Source organism: Phascolarctos cinereus, unplaced genomic scaffold (assembly GCF_003287225.1).
Source record: "Phascolarctos cinereus isolate Bilbo 61053 unplaced genomic scaffold, phaCin_HiC Scaffold_5;HRSCAF=322, whole genome shotgun sequence".
Taxonomy (NCBI): domain Eukaryota; kingdom Metazoa; phylum Chordata; class Mammalia; order Diprotodontia; family Phascolarctidae; genus Phascolarctos; species Phascolarctos cinereus.
Window position 1 is genome coordinate 226,988,957 of NW_027555958.1, and position 19,302 is coordinate 227,008,258.

The 19,302-nt window shown below is 40.5% G+C and overlaps 1 protein-coding gene across 2 annotated transcripts in view; it reads right to left on the bottom strand.

Moving 5' to 3' along the window:
* RUNX2 (RUNX family transcription factor 2) overlaps positions 1–12,509 on the bottom strand; it is a 173,617-nt gene extending 161,108 nt beyond the window's left edge. Inside the window, exon 1 of one of the 2 annotated variants that reach the window (XM_078155334.1) lies at positions 11,605–12,509. In XM_078155334.1, the coding sequence (XP_078011460.1) occupies positions 11,605–11,979 (375 nt within the window). In that variant the 5' untranslated portion in view covers positions 11,980–12,509. The remainder of the gene's footprint in view (positions 1–11,604) is intronic. The other variant, XM_020993833.2, reaches the window with a different exon arrangement.
* Between the last annotated feature and the right edge of the window lie 6,793 nt (positions 12,510–19,302).

Here is a 19,302-nt window from a genome sequence, read left to right on the forward strand (position 1 = left end):
TTATTCATGACTCTGAGCACATGAGTCAACAACATGAAAACATTAAATGACTCCCTCTAGCTCACTGAATAAAAACCAAATGTGGGCCTGAACTCAGGAATCTGGCCCTCCAACCAACTTACCCCCATCCTTATCTCACATGACAATTCATGTACTCTTTGTACCACCTAAATCAGACTGCTCATCATGCTTCAAATATCCAATATTCTTTAGCCTCCCCCCTCCCGCCTTCACTCACAGTATTCTCTATGCTAAGGATGCTTTTTCCCTTCCCCCAATCCTAACCATCCTTAAAGACCCAGATCAGTTTCTACCTTTTCCATGAAGTTTTTCCTGATTTGCCCAGTGAAAAGGTATCTCTTCCTCCAATGAATCTTCATAATACTTTGCTTATGCCTCTTTTGGATACTTCTTACATTTTATTTTGTATTATCCTTATTCCTGAAGACCTTCTCTCTCCTATTAAATTCCTATACTTTGAAGGTAGGAATTAAGTCTTATTTATCTTTTTGTCTTCTTAAGTCCCTAGCAGACTAAGTTGCACATAGTCTATTAAGAAATGATTACTGAATGAATACAGAAGAATGTTAATAAGGCCAAATTCATAGATTCCATATGGGATCAGTTAGCTTTGCTCTGTTCTTTGGCTATAGATTATATTCTTAATCCTAACTTTACAGATGTGAGTCAAATGAGGGACAGAGTGGATGGATCAGTGCTTATCCTCTAGATCAGGGATTCCTCCATGGACCTCTTACCCATGGACAGATTTCAGAGGTTTCATTTTTAATACTTTGATAACTGTACTTCAATATAATCGATTCCTTTGTACATAATCCCTATGTATTTTATTCTGTACATTTACAAACATTATTCTGAGAAGGGGTCCATATGATTCAAAAAACTGCCAAAGGGGTCTATGACACAAAAAAGAGTAAGAACCCCTACTTTGGACAGAATCAAAAGTATCTTGATCATGTGGACTTTTTTTTAAAGACTGCCTGATCCATTGCCAAGTCCTGCTACTTGGCAATAGCACAGCCCCATCCATTTCTCTTAACTCAGCCCTTAAAGTTCTTGTCCAGACTCCATTTAAGCAAATTCTGATTATTTCAATCTTTTCTTCAGAGGGCTTCCAGACTGTCTCATTGAAATCATCAAATATTCTTCAGCTAGATTATATACTAACATGTACCATTTGTGGTATGAGTGCCTTGTGTGATAATTTACTCATATAAATTGATTACGGATCTATTCATATATATCCATTGGCTCCCCATTGCCCAGAATAGATTCTGATCTAAAGGATTTAAGGCTCTAAAATATCCACCCTCTCTGGCTTCTTCCTTTTACCTGTACCCTTTACACTAGCCAGCAAAACCTATCTTACTTACTAACTCTTAAACCATTTTGCTCTTTTCTCATTCACACAAACTACTTATCATGCTTGGAAGACCTTACTCTCTCTTTTCTAGTATTTTAGAATTCAAGCCATGATCCATATCCTCTTAAAACCTTCTTTCACTAAGCTATAATCTTAAAATAACCCACTGACTTAAAATTATCCTCTCTTCAATGTGCATAAATTAATGATTTCCATTCCCCTCTGAGAACCATGTAATTCAATTCAACAAATATTTAATTAATCAATAAGCATGTATTTCTTGGGGGGAGGCAGTCAGAGTTAAGTGACTTGCCCAGGGTCACACAGCCAGTAAGTATCTGAGGCCACATTTGAACTCAGGTCCTCCTAACTCAAGGGCTGCACCACCTTCCTATTCCTCAACAAGCCTCTATTGAGCACCTTCTTTGTTCCAGGTACTCTACTAGGTGAATACAAAGACAAAAATGAAACAGACTTTTCGCTCAAAAAGCTTTCATTCTATTGGGGGAAACACCAATCACACAGAAAAGTAAGTACAGGCTGTATACAAAAGAAATAAAATATAATTTCAGTGGGAGAAGTATTCACAGCTGGCACAAACCAGATAAGACCTCCATAGGAGGTGGTGCTGGAACTGAATTTTGAAGGGAGCTACAGATAATAATAGGAAGAGGTGAAAAGGGAATGTACTCAGGCATGAGACCCAGTCTATTCAAAGGCATCGAGATGAGAGATTCAATGTGATATTTTAAGAACAGCAATTGGGTGAGTTTGGCTAAAATGTAGAGTGTATGAAGGGCAGTAATGTACAGGAACTCAGAAAAGGTAGACAAACAGAGAAGACTGTATTTTAACCTAGTTAACAATAGCTACAATATATAGCTTTGGGAGCAGGGAAGGGACATCTACATTTTAAATCTAAGTTTTAGAAACACTAACTTGGTGTCTGTGTGCAAAATGGAATGTGGAGAGACTTGAAACAGGGTGACCAATATGAAGGCTACTGCAACAGTCTATGCAAGAGGTTATGAGAGCCTGAAGTGGGATTGGGGTTGGGAGGTGGGGGCCCGTATAAATAGAAAGAAGGGAACAGGTGGGAGGTGCAACTAGAATCAAGAGAACTGATTAGAAATTTGAGGTGAGGAAGAATGAGGAGTTAGGAATGACTCTAAGGTTTTGAACCTTGGTGACTAGAAGGATGGTGATACCCTCAAAAGAAATAGGGACATTTAGAAGAAGGGTGGGGGTGAAGAGAATAATTATGAATCTTGATTAAGACATTATGAGTCTGATGCCTATGCAGCTGGAAATGCACAAAAGTGATATGTGTTTAGAACTCAGGAGAGAAATTAAGGATGAGTATGGGAGTCATCTCTTGGAAATGATCACAGAATCCACGAGAGTAAATTAAATCAAGATTTCACCAAGAGATTAGTGATTGATTAAGCACCTATTGAGGACAAGACAATTTATTAAGCACTAGGGATACAAAGACAGAGAAATTTAGATTCAAAGAAAAAACTGAGTCAAAGTAGAAGGAAAAGCACACTGTATTTGGAATTGGAGAATGTGGAATTCAATCTCTGCTATTTACCATATTACCATGGGCCAGAGGTTACTTAGCCTCTCTAGAACTCAATGTCTTCATCTGTAAAATGGGGATGGAGTAGAAAAAGCTCTAATCTCCCTTCCAGTTCTTAATCTTATGATCCTGTGAGACATTAATAGCTGATGATATTGCACAGTTTATGAGCAGGGGGTATTAGGAAAGGCTTCTTGAAAGATATGACTGTGCAAGTTGTGCCTTGAAGGAAGGTGATGAGGATGGGGGAGGGGGGGAGTGTCAGGAAGAGAGACGTTTCAGGCATTGAAGGACAAAGACTGGAAGATGAGAGGCACAGGAGGGAAAGGTTGTACAAGTTCCAGAAGAACAATCTCTTTTCTGTAGTCAATGACCACAACCAATGACTCCTCTTGGAGTGCTGCCAAGAACTACATAGTAAAGTATCAGAACCAGCTATGTCCTTCTTTTTTCTGGTGATCAACCCCTCATTGGAAGGCCATTGATAACATCTTATTCTTTAATCTAAAGAGCATAGATTCATGAAGACTTTATTTACATGCGTTCTATGTGTGTCTTATTATGTAAAAACATAAATTATGTCTGTGTTTGTGTGACTTGACGCTCCACTAAATGGTCTATTTCTTGATGGCTGATCGTCTTCGAAAAACACATGCACCTTTCTGGTGCCAAATGAGGCTTGATATTCTCCCTCGGCATTCAATAAACTTTCGGTGCTGCTGCTACCATCAGGGATGCTAAGGGTGGTAGCAGCTGGCATCATCCTTTTCCAAATTCATATACACAATGCCAAGCTTCAGAATATCTTGCAATGTCCAGAGAAGAGCTGACTACATTTTTCAGTTTTCATTTGAATATTTGGCATCCTGCAGATACTGCTTGGGGGTGGGGATGGGGGGTGTTTGATTTAATGCTCTGTGGTTTTCTTGTTTAGAGGGACAGGGATAAGGGCTTGATCCGTGATTCCATTGATATAGCAAAATGCCAGGTGAGGAAATACCCTCTTCAAAGGCAAGTCAGTATCTACCTTCTCTGTAAACTCATAGTCTTAGAGAACTGAGGACCTAAATGACTTGCCAGACGTCACAAGCCACAGGTAAGACTCAAACCCAAGTCTTCCTAGCTTCACAGATGGCTCTCTGTTAACTAAAGCACACTGCCTCTCTTTCTTTGTTCTATAGATAGCAAACTGCATTTGTAACTAATGAAAGCATTGTTATAGGAAAAGAAAAGATGTGAAGAGTGTATAGTATTAAGGATCAAAATGCTGGAATTTTCATTCTGGCTCTGCCACTGAATCGTTATGAGACCTCAGGCAAGTCACTTGATCTTTAGGGGCCTCAGTTTTCCAACCTATAAAATGGGAATAATAAAATGTTCCCTCCATCTATTAGGGATTAATAAAATAACATCTGTAAAATGTTTTGACTCCTTAGAAGAAAGATGTTATATAAATACAGAGAGGATAATTATGACATTGCACTCTGGGTAAGACTTGGAGGGCTAATGTTATATTCTAACCAAAGTCCAATTTGCACTAAATATAGCCTCTTGGTATAACCATCCCTTGAGGCTTCAACTTGGTATGTTATTCTTTGCTTTATATCCTGGGACAGTCTATAGTATTGCTGAGAGGTATGGAATAGCTGCTGGGTTTCACCCCAGACCTGGCTGCATTTCAGAGGGAAGTAGAGTAATTTCCCCAAATATAAGGTTTTTCAAGAACTCTGAGACGTTATTATTATACTGCATATTTTTAATATAATGGATTTTTTTTTAGTTAGAACAGGAAAATTGATTCAATATGGGAATATATAAAAGTAAGGATTCTCTAACAGTAATATATATAAATTCATTTTGCTTTGCCTAAGCATTATAATAATGACTACATTAATCATTGGTAAGATTTATATTGTTTTGTACAAAACAAATAATCACAAATTTTAAGTCTTCTCTAATTTAAATATACCTAAAATAAGGCAACTTTGCCTGAAAACTGCCAACTAATGAGATTTACTACAGACTTTTCCCTATATGGCTAAAATTTAGATTGATAGTCAAATACAATGGCTGTTCTAGTATTTGTGGTATCAGATCAAGAGACTATCTAATTCTTTCCTCAAGATTTTTAAAAGAATATTTGGCTTTATATAAGTCATAAAGCTTTAGTGTATATATATATATATATATATATATATATGTATATATATATATATATATATATATATATGTATATATATATGAGAGTCTAAACAAACTTTCCCCATTAACACTCTCAACTATTTGAGAGTAACTAAATTCATCGAAAAGAAAGCCAAAATAATCAAGAGTCCATTAAGCATTTCGACTGCACCCACTGTAAGCCGTCAAAATGTATTCTGATGGACGGATTAAAGCATCTCTTTTATTGGTTAGGAGCAAGTATGGAGCCTGAGCTTGTCTTGCAAACCTATCAGTCAATCACTTATTGAGAAGTATTATCTAAAAACACTACGAGGGTACAAAGGGCAGTTTGAAATCAAAACTTTTATGATGAATCAAATGCTTGTAAGAATCAAGTCTACCCATGAAGGACAAAGAAGAGAATGATATTCTGTTCTGGGGACTCTAAGGAGGACTTCCCTTTGTCCTTAGCTCACCTTAAGGTAACAAGGTGCTGAGATCAAATGACAAATAGCCTAAACACACTAAGGTGAAAGAAGGTTGCCCTCCACACACTAGTCTGAAATTCAGCATGGAATTCTGTGAATGAAACAATTAATTCCTTCGAGTGAAGGAGAAACAACGAATGAGGGAATAGCCCAGGCCCTTATATTTTTTTTGTACGTGGCTATTCATTCAGGTTCATATAGTCTTAGTAAATGAAAATAAAAATTGTCCATGACATTTCCATGGTCAGATTGCTGCTTTTATCTAATTAATTACTCTTCCTGGTCCACATCATTTGGCACAATGTGTTGGTAACAATGCCGTAATGCAGTTCTTAATAACACAGAAACTGACTGAGGCCTATTAGCTGTAGTCTATGTAGTTCAAAACATGAATTACTAGTACTGAAAAGAAATATTCTAATGAAATCAACGGCTTTATTTGTATAGCAGTTATTTCAAAATAATTTAAAGCAAAATACCCAAAAGCTTTGACAAATGTTCCGGCTACTTTCAAAGTTCAGGCCTAGAATTTAAGGACAGCCAACTGAATTCCAGAAACAAAAAGTAAAACAAACATGATGTGCCACTTTGTAACTTTTAAAATGCATTTCACAGAGTAGAATAATTTTATGGAAAAGATTTTGATTCAAGCTGGCAATGTGTGCGCCAGGCATCAACTCAAATGAAAATGTCTAAAGATCGACAATCTGGGATTTTAAAAGCGTTATCTTGGTAGTAACGCGGGGGGGTGGGGGGTGGGTGGAGGGGGGTGGAGAACTGTAGAAAGTATCTACAGTAGCTATTTTTCAAATATTCTTCTTTTGATCATTTAAAAATATTTATTTTCCTAGCCTCCAAAGGTATATTTATTCTGCTTAACTTACCAATAAGATACATATATTTATCCAAATTTACACTATTAACTCACAAAAAGTAATGCAGACATATTACATTTAAAGGCATAAAATCAAAAGGCTTCTGTGGCTCTACAACTTGAAATTTACTATAAATTTACATGACTTTTACATAACAATTCACATCTGTTTTAATATACCATGTTTCTGGTTTAGGTGCATGAGATCTGAAAGGGCCTGAATATGTAGGAATGCCAATGTGCAGGAAAAATAGAACAGAACAGCTTCAGGTGTAGTTTTTTAAGATAAAAAAGAGTATCCAGTCATGTTGAAAAATGATTTTGAAATGGAAATGCTCAGTCATTTTGAAACCCTCCTTTTTGAGAAATACTGAAAGGCATCATCTAAAATGTCAAATTAACTATGTGCAATATGTCATATCTAAAAGTGTCTTTGCTACTTTGAGTTTTCTGGAAAAGTGTTTTAGTGAGACCACTAAAAAATATAGCCCAATGTACTCTAACACAAAACAGCAAAATACCCTTGTACTACTTGGTATATAAAAAAATACATCTGGAATTAGAGTTTCTACACCGTACTTCAACTTGAAGCTATCTAGAAAAGCTGAGCAAAGGATGCTGAAAACTGGACTTTACAATGGATACGTGGACAGATTATAGTGCTCTGACTGGCAGCTAATTTAAAGTTTTTGCTCTCTGTTATTTCTGCATAATATTAACTAATGGTTAGAATTTGGAAGTTGCTTTTTCATTACTAGTATCATAGAGGATAACAAAGAGCCCTGAACTAATAAGTCATACTATTTTAAGCTTTCAGTAAGATGACCCAGAAAGAAAAGTTAAAAATATTTATCTCCATTTCCTTGACACCTGGGCTGAGTGAACATTTCAAAACTGCAAAATTTGGTTAAAAAAAAGACCCTTCCCATTTGCAGATAAATAACATTTGTCTTCTTTGCTGACTAGTCTTATTTTTTCATTATATATTTCTAATCCACTTAAATCTTGAAAATATTATATAATGATCGTCCCCAAAAGTCTTTGCTTAGGTCATAAGCATGCTAAGATTCATTGCCAATATCATTTAGTAAGTGACAAGCTTAATATATGAGGGGAAACAGAATCCATAGCAGTTTCGTACAAGTAAATTCTTTGATTAAAAAAACCTGAATGATCTATCCATCTTTTGTGAGCATTAAAAAACAACAATCCATTGCACAGGAATATAAATATTTCATATTTCTTTCCAAATATTACTACCAAATTGTTGTCTCCAAAGAAGTTGCCTCATTTTAGGCCTCCAAATTTGTCTGGATGAGTTTACTCCCTCATCACAGGTAAATTCTGCCATACTAAAAAAGCATACTGCAACGTCTTTTGCAATAAACTTAGCTCTTCTCTGAATGACTAAGAAAAACAGTTTGTATCTGTACAACATTCAGATGGAAAATGAAAATTTTTGGCAAAATTCTGTATGCTTCCCAATACCTGGATGTTTGAGGCCAAACATCTACATTTTAGGCAGAATTGTTGTTTACATTCATATGTTTGCCATCCTATAAATGCATAGGAAGTGAGATGTGAAGAGAAGGGGTTGGATTTTTTTTCAGATTAATTCAATTTAGTACTGTTACTATGATGTCTATAAATTCAACTTACTATTCAAGAGTATCCTGTTCCCTTAAAAAACAAAAACAAACTAAAAAACCCTAATTCATAATTAACTATATCACTGGACAACAAGTATGATTAACAGTACAGAGTATGATGTATTATAATAAATAAATGAAGTGTTGGGGAAAAAAATCACCACATTCAGTGAAAAAAAGTGTCTAAGTAAAACATTTTGTTTAGCTACCTGTGGCATTCTACTTTTGAGGGGTTCAAACATTTATCTCTTACATTATGTCATTTCTATGTTAGAAAAAATAGCACTTTCTATCCAAAGCATATATATATGAGATTTATACATATATATGCATATATGACACGATTATCATATCAGACTAAGCTGATAAGTTTGAGATTAATTTACTATCCCTGATCTTTTAGTTACCATACCAAACTCTTTATAGAACTCCAAATATTAGATAAATCTCGTCAAGCAACCAGATGTTCCTAAATGTGCAGATTTCTGGCATCAGAAATAGTATGTAGTCTAATCACTGGACTTTTCAAGTTTTACTTCAGATGCTTGGTGCTGTGTAGACACCTCATACCCATCTTTTTATTTTATATTTCCAATAAATTTAAATTGTCCAACTCTTTAACATGTTACCTTCAAGTCTAATGAGAATTCTGGGCCTTGGGTAAAATGAGTCTTTTTAAATCACTTTTTGAGTTGGCGGATTGAATACCTATTGTTCACAAATATTCCAAGATTTCCATTTTTCAGGACATAAAATGCTAATCATTAAAAATGAGCAATTAATAAGGTAAGAAGGCAAGGACTGAAAAACATTTCATAAGCCAGTTTCAAAGTGAAACTTGCCCCAGAGTGCATCATCCCTTTCCCATAATACTCATTCCGATTTCTGTACTGATACTAACAATATAAAAAGCTATCTAGATAACTAGTGCTTTTAATTGACCTGGAATTTTCTTTCTTTCTATTTCCACCCACACACTGCATCTGAATTGTTGAGTGGGGGGGAAAGTGATCAAGGACTAGTAGCTGCGATTGGCCTGAGGGAGTTTTGGCATCAGCCCCAGTACAGGAATATCTGGAATCACCTCCTTCTTTCATTCCCGGAACTTCCCTTACTTACCCTGATCTCTATTGATAGTACCTACCCAAGGGACCCCAAGTCCAACCTGCACAAGTTCTACTAGTTAGGAGTGGTGAAGATTAGTACAGCCTTGGGAAAAAAAATGTCTTGGTCTAGCCTGCGTTTTGGTTTTGCAACTCTGAAATCTAGGCCCCAGGGGTGATAACATTTGTTTTCCCTTTCAGAATCTCCTCTTTATCTTGAACAAGTCCTCAGGTTATCCCTCTGCCTGGGAAGGTGTTTCATTCCTGCCTCCACAGTATTAGGGCAGCCCCTGCTTGTCCCGGAGCCTTCATCTAGTCTGCTTCTCTCCGTGTTGCAACAGGCTGGGGACCACACACTCCTCAACCTGACAAGGTGCTTTCCCGAACCCAAACTCACCCCTAGAATTGATATTCTAACCCAGATAACGGTATTTGCTAGGAGAACTACTAGGAGGGACAGGGGAAAGATGGAGAGAGGACAGATTGGTAAAGCAGGAAACTCGGGCTTCTCTCGCTGTCGCCGGGTCCAATTTTCCCACCTTTCCAAGCTCGTACCTCTTCCCGCAAAAAAAGGTGAGAGGGTGATAACCCACCGGCTCAGCTCCCACGGCTTCTTGGAACTGAGAATGTGATGTAAACAGAAAAAGGGAATGGGAATAAAGGGGGCAAAGTTGTTTTTTCCTTTATTTAAAGCTAAACCAAGTTTTATTCCAAACTTTTAAAGTTAGAAGTAGAATTTTCAAGTGATTACTCCCCACCCCCACCATCGCTTCCAGATTTAGCTCTAAGAAGAAAAAGGAAAATGGGGAGTGGGGCGTTCAGTACGTGAGGATCTCTGCTTAGTCCAGAAGCACCTCCCGGGGTGTAGAAATGGGACTCACCGGGGATTAATGCGGGCGGAGCCCCGGGCACACACATAGCCCCCTTGGGGGCCAGATCCCCGCCCGGCCACCCCACTCTCTGCCCTGGAACACCTCAGAAGGCTCCCCTCCCCTCGCTCTTCCACTACCCCCTTGAACCCCACCCGAAGCCAGGAGCTTTTCTGGACAACTGCAGGCACCCACCAACAGCCGCCCGGCCTATCTCTTCCCTGCCTCAGGGACTGAGCAAAGCCCGTCGCGGGTCAGGAAAGCCGGCACCCTCCGTCTCCAGTACCCTTCCGCGGATTTGCCCTCCAGTGGCTCCCTGCCCCAGAGCCCTCCCGACCACCTAGTCCAATACCACCTCCTCTAAACCTCCCCGGGTAACAATAGGTTTGGGTGCTCCCGGGCAGAGTCGCTGGGCGTCCACAGAGAGCCCAGACCAGGGAATAATCTCCCCCCCCCGAAACCCCCTGACATGAGAGATGACATGGAGAGATGAAGGCGAAAGAGAGAGACAGACAGACAGAGAGAGAGAGACAGAGAACACTCTAAGTGGCTCAGGCCCCTAGTTTTTCCTTAAATCAAACGAGACACTATGAAAACTGTACTGGGGTGGGGAGCCAAATAGAGAGTGTGCCCCTCGCCACCACTGAGTGCGAACCCAGCTGGAAGTCTGAGCGACGGAGGGGGAGCAGTAGGAACCGAGAACTGGGGGAGTGGGTTGGAGGACCGAGGAGGTTACGAACGGAACCGTGGAGAGGAACTGGTCCCGGGGTGTTTTGAGGGTTAAAGGCGGTGAACGAAGTTGGCGGTGTCGAGGTTCATTGCGTCTAGGTGCTTAGAAGAAAGTTACCAGGAGCTAAGGGGTAGGACTGAAGCAAAGGCAGAGAAGCAGTGGGAAAGACCACTGCTAGAGAATGAGGGGGTAAAGAAGTAAATTGAAAGGCTGGAGGGGGTAGAGGTCAAAGAAGGAAAGTGGGACAGAAGGTAAGGGAGGGGCGAGATTTGGAAAGGTGGCTTGGGGTCTAAAGAGGTGCACTAAGCTACCCTGGCGGTAGAGAGAGGAAAGTGGAGCTGGGATGAAGTGAGAAGGGATTAAAAAGGTGCATCACTCGGAGGTTAGGGGAGCGAGCCAGCCGGGGGAGCTGGAAAGCACTATGCCCTTTCTCAGTTAGGATTAGAAGAAAGGTATGGGGTTGACAGATTCCCTACTTAAAATGGGGGAGTCGGAGCGCTTGAGGAAGGCGTTTGGGGAAACATTCCTCTTATGTTAGTGGTAACTGGTAAGGAAGGTTCAGGAGAGAAGAATGCATTGCCCTCTTCCTCTGATGGTGTCTGGGGGAACCGGTTTCCTCACACAAACACATGAACAGGCACACGCATACCCATTGCCTGGCGTTGGGGAATTCAGATGGGCTGCGGTGCTGGGTGAGCTGGAGGGTGGATGCAGGGGTCAGAAGGGCAAGGCAGCAGAGCGAGTCGGCAGCCCCTTCCTTACCTTGAATGCCACGGGCAGGGTCTTGTTACAGCGCCAGTGAGAGGGCAGTACGGAGCACAGGAAGTTGGGGCTGTCTGTGCGGACGAGTTCGGCCGGGTGGTCAGCGATGATTTCCACCATGGTGCGGTTGTCGTGAGGCGGGCGCAGCCTGGGCACCGCGGCCGCCGCCGCAGCTGCCGCCGCCGCCGCCGCCGCCGCTGCTGCCGCCGCCGCGGCCGCCGCCTCCTGCTGCTGCTGCTGTTGCTGCTGCTGCTGTTGCTGCTGCTGCTGCTGGGCAGCCACTACCGGGCTCACGTCGCTCATCTTGCCGGGTTGCAGGCTGCTGGAGGGGGGGCTGAACCGCCGACTGGTGCTCGGATCTACGGGAATACGCATCACAACAGCCACAAGTTAGCGAAGTGGCCGGGGGGGAGGGGAAGCCGGGTGAAAAAGAAGGGAGAAAAGGAAACCAGGAGGGAGAGAACGAGAGGAGGGGGAGAAATAAGGGGTGTAGGCGATGGGGTGGAGGAGATAAACGAGATCAAGTTCGATGGAGCCAAAGGCCAGGAAGAGTCTGACACTCGGCGTGGGGGGTTGGGGGGGGAGATTGGAGGTGCTGATCAGTTCGGATTGGCGGGGTGGGGAGAAGAGGACGAGCAGTTCTTTTCCGGAGTCTTTGGAGAAACCGAGGGTGGCAGCCGAGAAGGGGCGCGTGGGTGTATGTGGCGGCTGGGGGGAGCTTGTGGTTGGAGCGGGTTTACATGGGGTCCCCTCGGACGCCTGGGTTCCTGGGTCTCCCTTGAGCCCCCCTTTCCCAAAGTCCAGCTCAGCGGACGGCTTCTTGTTCAGCGGCGCCCAGCTGGAAACAGCATAGCCCCAGGACTGCCTGCTGCCGCTGCTGCGGCCGCTGCTCTTCCCACAGCTGCCCAGCTGCAGCCTTCTCCTCCGCCTCCACCTCCTCCTCCTCTTCCTTCGCCGCCTCCTCCTGTTGCCGCTGCCGCAGATGCTCCCCCCTTGTGTTCTAGCTCACTCAGATTACGGCTGCTGCTGCTGCCGCCGCCGCCGCTGCTGCTACCCTCCGCAGCTTCAAGGCTCCACTCTTTCTCTTCTTCTCCCCCCTCCTCTTCTCTCTCGCTCCTCACCACCACCTCCTTGCAACTACTTCTGCTTCTAAGTGCAAGAGTTTCTTTTCCTTCTGATTTTCAAGGTGCCAGGAGGTAAGTTGAGTCGCAGCCGATCTCTAGTCCTAACTTTGCATTGTTGCTGTACTGCTGCTGTCCACCAGCGGGGGAGAAACACCAAGGAGGACAAGTCCGTCTGTCTGTGCCGCAGGTTCGGGATACCGAGCCGTTTTGGGGGTGTCGGTAGATGTGCAAATGTCTCCCAGAGTATAAAGGGTTTTTTTCACCTCTACTTGTCCTTTTCCTTTCCCTTTTCCTGTCTCCCCTAAAACACCGAGGAGCACTTTCCTGACCAAATGTATTGAGGAAGCCCAAGAGCTGCTGGCTTGATCCCACAGCAGTGAACTTTTCGTTTTTCTCAAAGCGTCTCTGCTGACTTCTTAATCTATCTTCACCCCCGCCACCCTACCCCACCCCCACCACGGCCAAAAAGGCTTGAGGGAGAAAAAAATACTTCTTATTTATTTGTTTTTAAAGCGGAAAGGGGGGGGGTTGAAATATTGGTCAAAAGAATAATTAAAAGAGAAAAAAGCGTGACTGATGACAGAGGATAAGAAATAAACTTTTTTTTTCTTACACACTCAACCTTGTGACTGCCAAAGAAGAAGGAAGGATTAAAAACAGTTGGAAAACTGTCAGCTTGGTGGTTAAAATAGGTTGCAAAAAGCTTGCTGGGGGAGCGCAAATAGGCAGTTCCTGGTACCTTTCAGCCCCTTAATTCTCTGCTGAGTCTAAAAATTAATAGATTGAAAATCTCCCCCCCCAATAATTTTCTCTCCCCCCCTGAAGTTTAGTGGGTGTAATTTATTTATTTGTAAATCAGAGTTTAAGGGGGGGAGCTACTTCGGGTCTCAAAAAAATGTGGTCGAAAGGATGAAGGAGCGAGAAAAAATGCCTCAGTTTTTGTCCTAAAATGTGGTTTTTGGAGGCTGGGGATTTCTAATGATTAGGTTTTTGTGGTTTATATAGACAGGACTCTCTGGCTAAGGCGATCATTATGCTGATGAGAGTCAGAAGCACGTGGGTGTCTCCAGCCAGCCCTCATACTCTGTAGCCTTCAAAATAAATACAGCAATGTGCTTCGCCCACTGAAGGGGGAGATAGTGGGGAGGGGGGTGGAGAATCTGTTGGAATCAATTTCACCCACAGGAAAGGGGGAGGGGACCGTTTTCTCCTGCTGGTTACTGCTGCTCTCCCAGCTTTTCATGAACATTTTTTTACCCCCAACAACTTGAAGATCTTGTTTTTCACAAAATGAAAATCATGAGCTGCCAGAGGAGTTTCAAAGACTCCAAGTAAGGATCCGATCTACATTCCCTTAAGTGAATGAAAATTCTAAAACATTCCTTAGACTTTTAAGATAAAATGTAATTGTTTTCTCAAAAAATAAAAAAACTTGCTTAAAATAATTTACATATACAATATTAATTTTTTAAATATGTAAACACCTCCCCCACATTGATAACAACCTATGAAAATCTTCCTGGTAATTTCTAAGGCTTCGCTTCAACTTAGTGCGCCAGTTAAAAGACTGGGTTGTACATAGTCTAGAAGGGTCTGTATTTGGAAGGTGTTGGGTGCGGGGGAATGCAGAAAGCGCGTGTGAGGGGCGTTGGGCTCTCGGTGGTGTTGACTTTTAAACTGGTTTCTAGCCCGAGATAAACTCCGAGGTTTATTTTTAAAGTGACACGGAAACAAGAAAAGCCCCACAGTCCTGGAGAATTAAAAGTGAGCCTATGAAATATGTGTGTGTGTGTGTGTGTGTGTCTGTGTGTGTGTAAATTCACGCAAATCAGAAGAATGCGCTTCCTCGGACCCAGATTGCACATACCAAAAAAAAATCCTCCTCTTTGGGGGCATTCTTTTCTCCCTCTTCCCTATCTATTCCTCCTTTCTCCTTTCCTTTTACTGTTTTTACTAATTTACTCTGTGCATCCGCCTCTTGACCTTAAACCATACACACAGATACACATACACATGCAAGCACAAACTTCCTTCCCTTTCCCCTCCCTTTTTCTTTCTCTGCCTTCCTACAGCTGCTTCTGCCGCTGACAAGTTCACCAAAGAGGAGAAACATACAAATGCAGCAACTCTCGAAAACAACCCCCTTTTTCTCATTGCCCCCCACCCCGATCCCTATCCGTAAGTCCCTCCCCTCACCCCCAACACACACACAGAGGACCGGTTACCCAAACCTTGGTGGGCGCAGGTTTGAGGGATTATCTGAGTCGAGTTTATTGTGCATCGAATTGTTTGTATGTCGGCATGTACGGTTTTTGTGTTTTGTTTTTTGTTTTGTTTTGTTTTGTTTTTTAATGATCTCTTTGGTCACTGGAGAGAGCTCTAATTCTGGGCACTGTTCACTGTTCGCAAACACCGTGGTCAATTTTCCCCTTGCCTGAAGCTGCCGTCCTGGAAGAGGAAATTCTATTTTCTTTTTCAAAAACCAAGAGACCTCTCAGTTTGTCACCGTCCCTTCCCCGGTCCCCCCACCTTTTTTTTATTCGGGACAAACAATACCATTCCCTACATTGGCAGACCCCTTGGTATCCATCAAAATGAAATTGCGCGGGGGATGCAAAATGCAAAAGAGGGAAGGCGTTGCAGGAAGTGAAATTATTCCTCTGGTCTAAGGGAAATAGGAAGCTTAATAACCAACAACCTAGATGAAAACCATGCCTTCTCCACCCTGATGTCCTTTTCCCGGGTGAACCACTGAATTAGAAAAGGGTGGAGAATTTCAACACCCATTTTCAAATGTGGGAAAGCTGAGCTTTGCTATTTTTTAAAGAAGATTTAGGGCAGTTTGAAAGCTGAGCCAATGACATTCAGGACTTTCCCTTTCCTTTTCAATGTTGTGCCTTTCAATATGCTTTAACATCAAGGATAGAATAGGAGCATTGGGATGAATAGTAAAAATCGCTGAAGTATAACTTTACCTTGTCTACAAATAAAACTCACGGAAGAGGGGAAGGGCAATTACGGAGAATTTAGTGAATGACAAAATTATTTGTTTTAATTAGTCACATCCGGTAGCTGAGTTTTATAGACACCCTCCCTGTCCTTCCCCTATTTCATATTTCTATAGAGGGAATATAATCAGCTATTGGAAGGTACTTGTCTCAATCTCTTAAAATATCCTACAGTTATTTATCATGTGGAAATGAAATTTTCCACTGAATACTCTAACAAAGTTTCAGGTATCTGGCACGGGTGATTTTTCAGGCTCCTTGCAAAAATATCCTGCTGCACATTTACACTTTCAACTGGAACTGAGTGAAACCTGGAACGGATCTCTTGGCTCAAAGCATTATTTTTAAAAGAAGAAAAAAATTTAGGAACCTCTGAATAAAACCTCCCCTGGTAATAAAAGGCGCATATGAAAACAGTATGGAATTTTAAATATAAATGTACATATATAGTTATAGTTATAACTTTTATGATCTCACAATTTGGTTATGATTTTCTCTTCCCAGAAAACATAATGTATACAACTTTCTTTAGATTATTCTCAAGGAATACTCATCTTCTTGATTCTATTTAATAGCATCAGAAAGCAAATATTTTTAGTAAAAATGTGGCAGCATTGAAAATCACGTAGGGGAATAGGCCATCAGTGAAAAGATAATCCTCTTACAATTAGTAGAAGTGTCTAGCAATGATGCCTAGTGATTCTGTTATTCTAACTTTACCTATGAAAAAAGTGAGGTATGAAGAGGTCAGATTATTTGTAAATCAATCCCAGAAATGGTAAGAGGTCATGTCTCTGCATCCAGCTTGCCAGTCTTAAACTCTAGACAGCATTTTATATTTTTGTGCTGTGAATTTCATCATCAAAATGGCAATGCATAAAAAGTCAACTGTAATGGCTTTCCAAATAGAATAAATCTTTAAAATATTTTTCAAGGAATCAACTAATAAAAACTTAAAAGTTCCTAAGTGGAAAAACCTTTCAGTATAATGGAAAATTACTGATGTGTTGATGGGGCCTAAAATTCAGCATGTATCAAATGGGAAAGCTTTGTAAACAGGAATTCACTAAAAGGGCTTTATTTTATACTGGATGGTGTGATTGTATGGCCATAATAACACCTTCACTAAGTGTGCTTATAATATTTGTATCATTGCAAACTACCTTATACTAAAATAGCTCACATTTATACAGCACTCTGAGTTCTGCAAAGTATTTTTAATATGTTAACTCATCTGATCTTTACGAAAACCCTGCAAAGTATGGCATATTATATTGCCCCCATTTGACAAATGGCTGAGGTTAAGTGACTTGGCAAAGGTCTCCAAGCTAATAAGCATCAATATCAGTATTTGAACTCAGGGCTTCCTGATTTCAACTTCAGAACTGTATCCATTGTGCCACCTAGCTCCCACAAAGAGAAAATATCTAGGGACCACAGTAGAATTGTGACAGCAGTAAGGATCAGGTATTGATCAATCAGTCAACAATTTATTAAACACCTACCATGTGCCAGGCTTTAGGAATACAAATCTGAGATAGTCCCTGCCCTGAAGGAGTTTATATTTTGCTAAGATATACAATCTCTGTTGCAGACTGTTTAAAAAAAACCATTTAAAAATGAAGAATTTTTAAAATGGACTAATTTTGTGCATGATTCCAAAATTCATTCTTGACTGATATTTTTCACAGTTCACCAGTTTTGAGTGTTTTGAATAGCTTTCATTATTTTATTAATAAATTGGGAGAAATGGAGAAGAAATTTGGATATTAATTGAAGGTAAGGAACAGGGCTCTTTGCTGGATGCCTTTATCAATCAAACAGGAAATAAGCATCTGTTAATTTTTTTCTGTGTTCCAAGAATTGTGCTAGGTGATGGGGATAAAATTCAAGAATGAAACAGCCCCTGCCCTCAAAGAGTTTACATTCAGAGGTAAAGCTATGAGGGAGATGGGAAGGGACAATAAATCTTACCAATGCTTTTACCAGTGTATAAACTTTTCACTAGCTTCACCCTCACTTAAAATAATAATAGCTCACATCTCTATTGCACTTTAAGGTTTGCGTAGTGCTTTATATGAATTATCTCATTTCAGCCAGGTGACAACTCTGTGAGTTAGATGCATTATCATAGTCCACATTTTACAACTAAGGGAAATAAGAATCAGAGAGGGTAAGTTACTTGCAGGGTCACACAGCTAGCAAATTGCTGAGTCAGGATTTGAATCCAGTTTTTTTCTGACACCAAGTCCATGGGTCATGTTTTAGATTTTAATTAATTTTTCCAGTAACTCACTGTCTGGGCTATATTTAACAGCTATTTTTTTTCAAGGCCATGGGCCAATCTATAGTTATAATAAATAAAATATTTGTAGTGGGAGACTCAGGATTATAATACTGCTCTCAGTTACCCCGAGTTACCTTGTCCAGCAGTCCACGTTAATCTTTTATAATAAAGGCATGCAGTATTACTATTAGGGCAGACTCTTGCTACATAAACTTTAATTATTGTACTTTATTATCAAGTTGGACACTTGTTTAGTTGATCTTTAAGTATGGTGCTCAAAAAATTATAAACTTTGCATTAGCCTAAAATGGCAATTTACTCAAAGGTACACTGTTGGCATGAAAAAATTCATGCAGTTTCCAGAAGCATATAATATTTTGCTAGTTAGTGGAGGGAAAATAATGGCAATACACTTTTATAGCACTTTAAAGTTGGCAAATAGTACATAGTAATACTGATCAGTACTAATTGTGCAGTATACAAAATCAGCCCTGTCGTTGGCAGCATTCCAAGATACTACAGCAATGCTGGAAGGATGCTGAAATATTTAGATGGTATTTTGTGAAGGTCTGCAATCAAACCATGAAGGATTGCCTGAAGTTGAAGGTTTCTTTTGTTGTTTCTTATGGCGTGATAATGGTCCATCACATTCATATGCCATAAATTGTTTAGTAATTTCCCAATTGATCAGCACCTCCTTAGTTTACACATGATGAAGAGGATGGTTTCAGAGAAACCTGGGAAGACTGAATGAGTCGATGCAAAGTACAGAACTTGGATAAGAATTTATGCAATAATTACAGCAGTATAAGAAGCAAAACAACTTTGAAAGATTTTAAAATTCTGATCAATACAATGACAAACTGCAGTGCTGAAGGATGGATGATGACGAATGCCATCCACTTGTTGATAAATAGAGGTGGTAGATTCTACTGCAAAATGAGATGTATTTTTACATGGCCATTGCGGGGATTTGTTTTGTTTGACTATGCATATTTGTTACAAGGGTTTTGTCTTTGTTTTTCTTTTTTCCAGTGATGGGGGATAGGTAATGGAAGGAGAGAAAATAAATGCTTGTTAATTGAAAAAATAAAATTAAAATTAAAAAATGAAGGATCCATGGATTTCCTCTATTCAGTATATTGCCACTGTCCATAAGATTGAACTGTTTCTCCTCCTTAGAGATTTTAAGGCTATGGTCTGACCCCTTTATTATCTCCTGTGCCCTTTCTTCAAAATGAGTCATACACATCATAACTCTTTCAGGCAGAATGCAAAA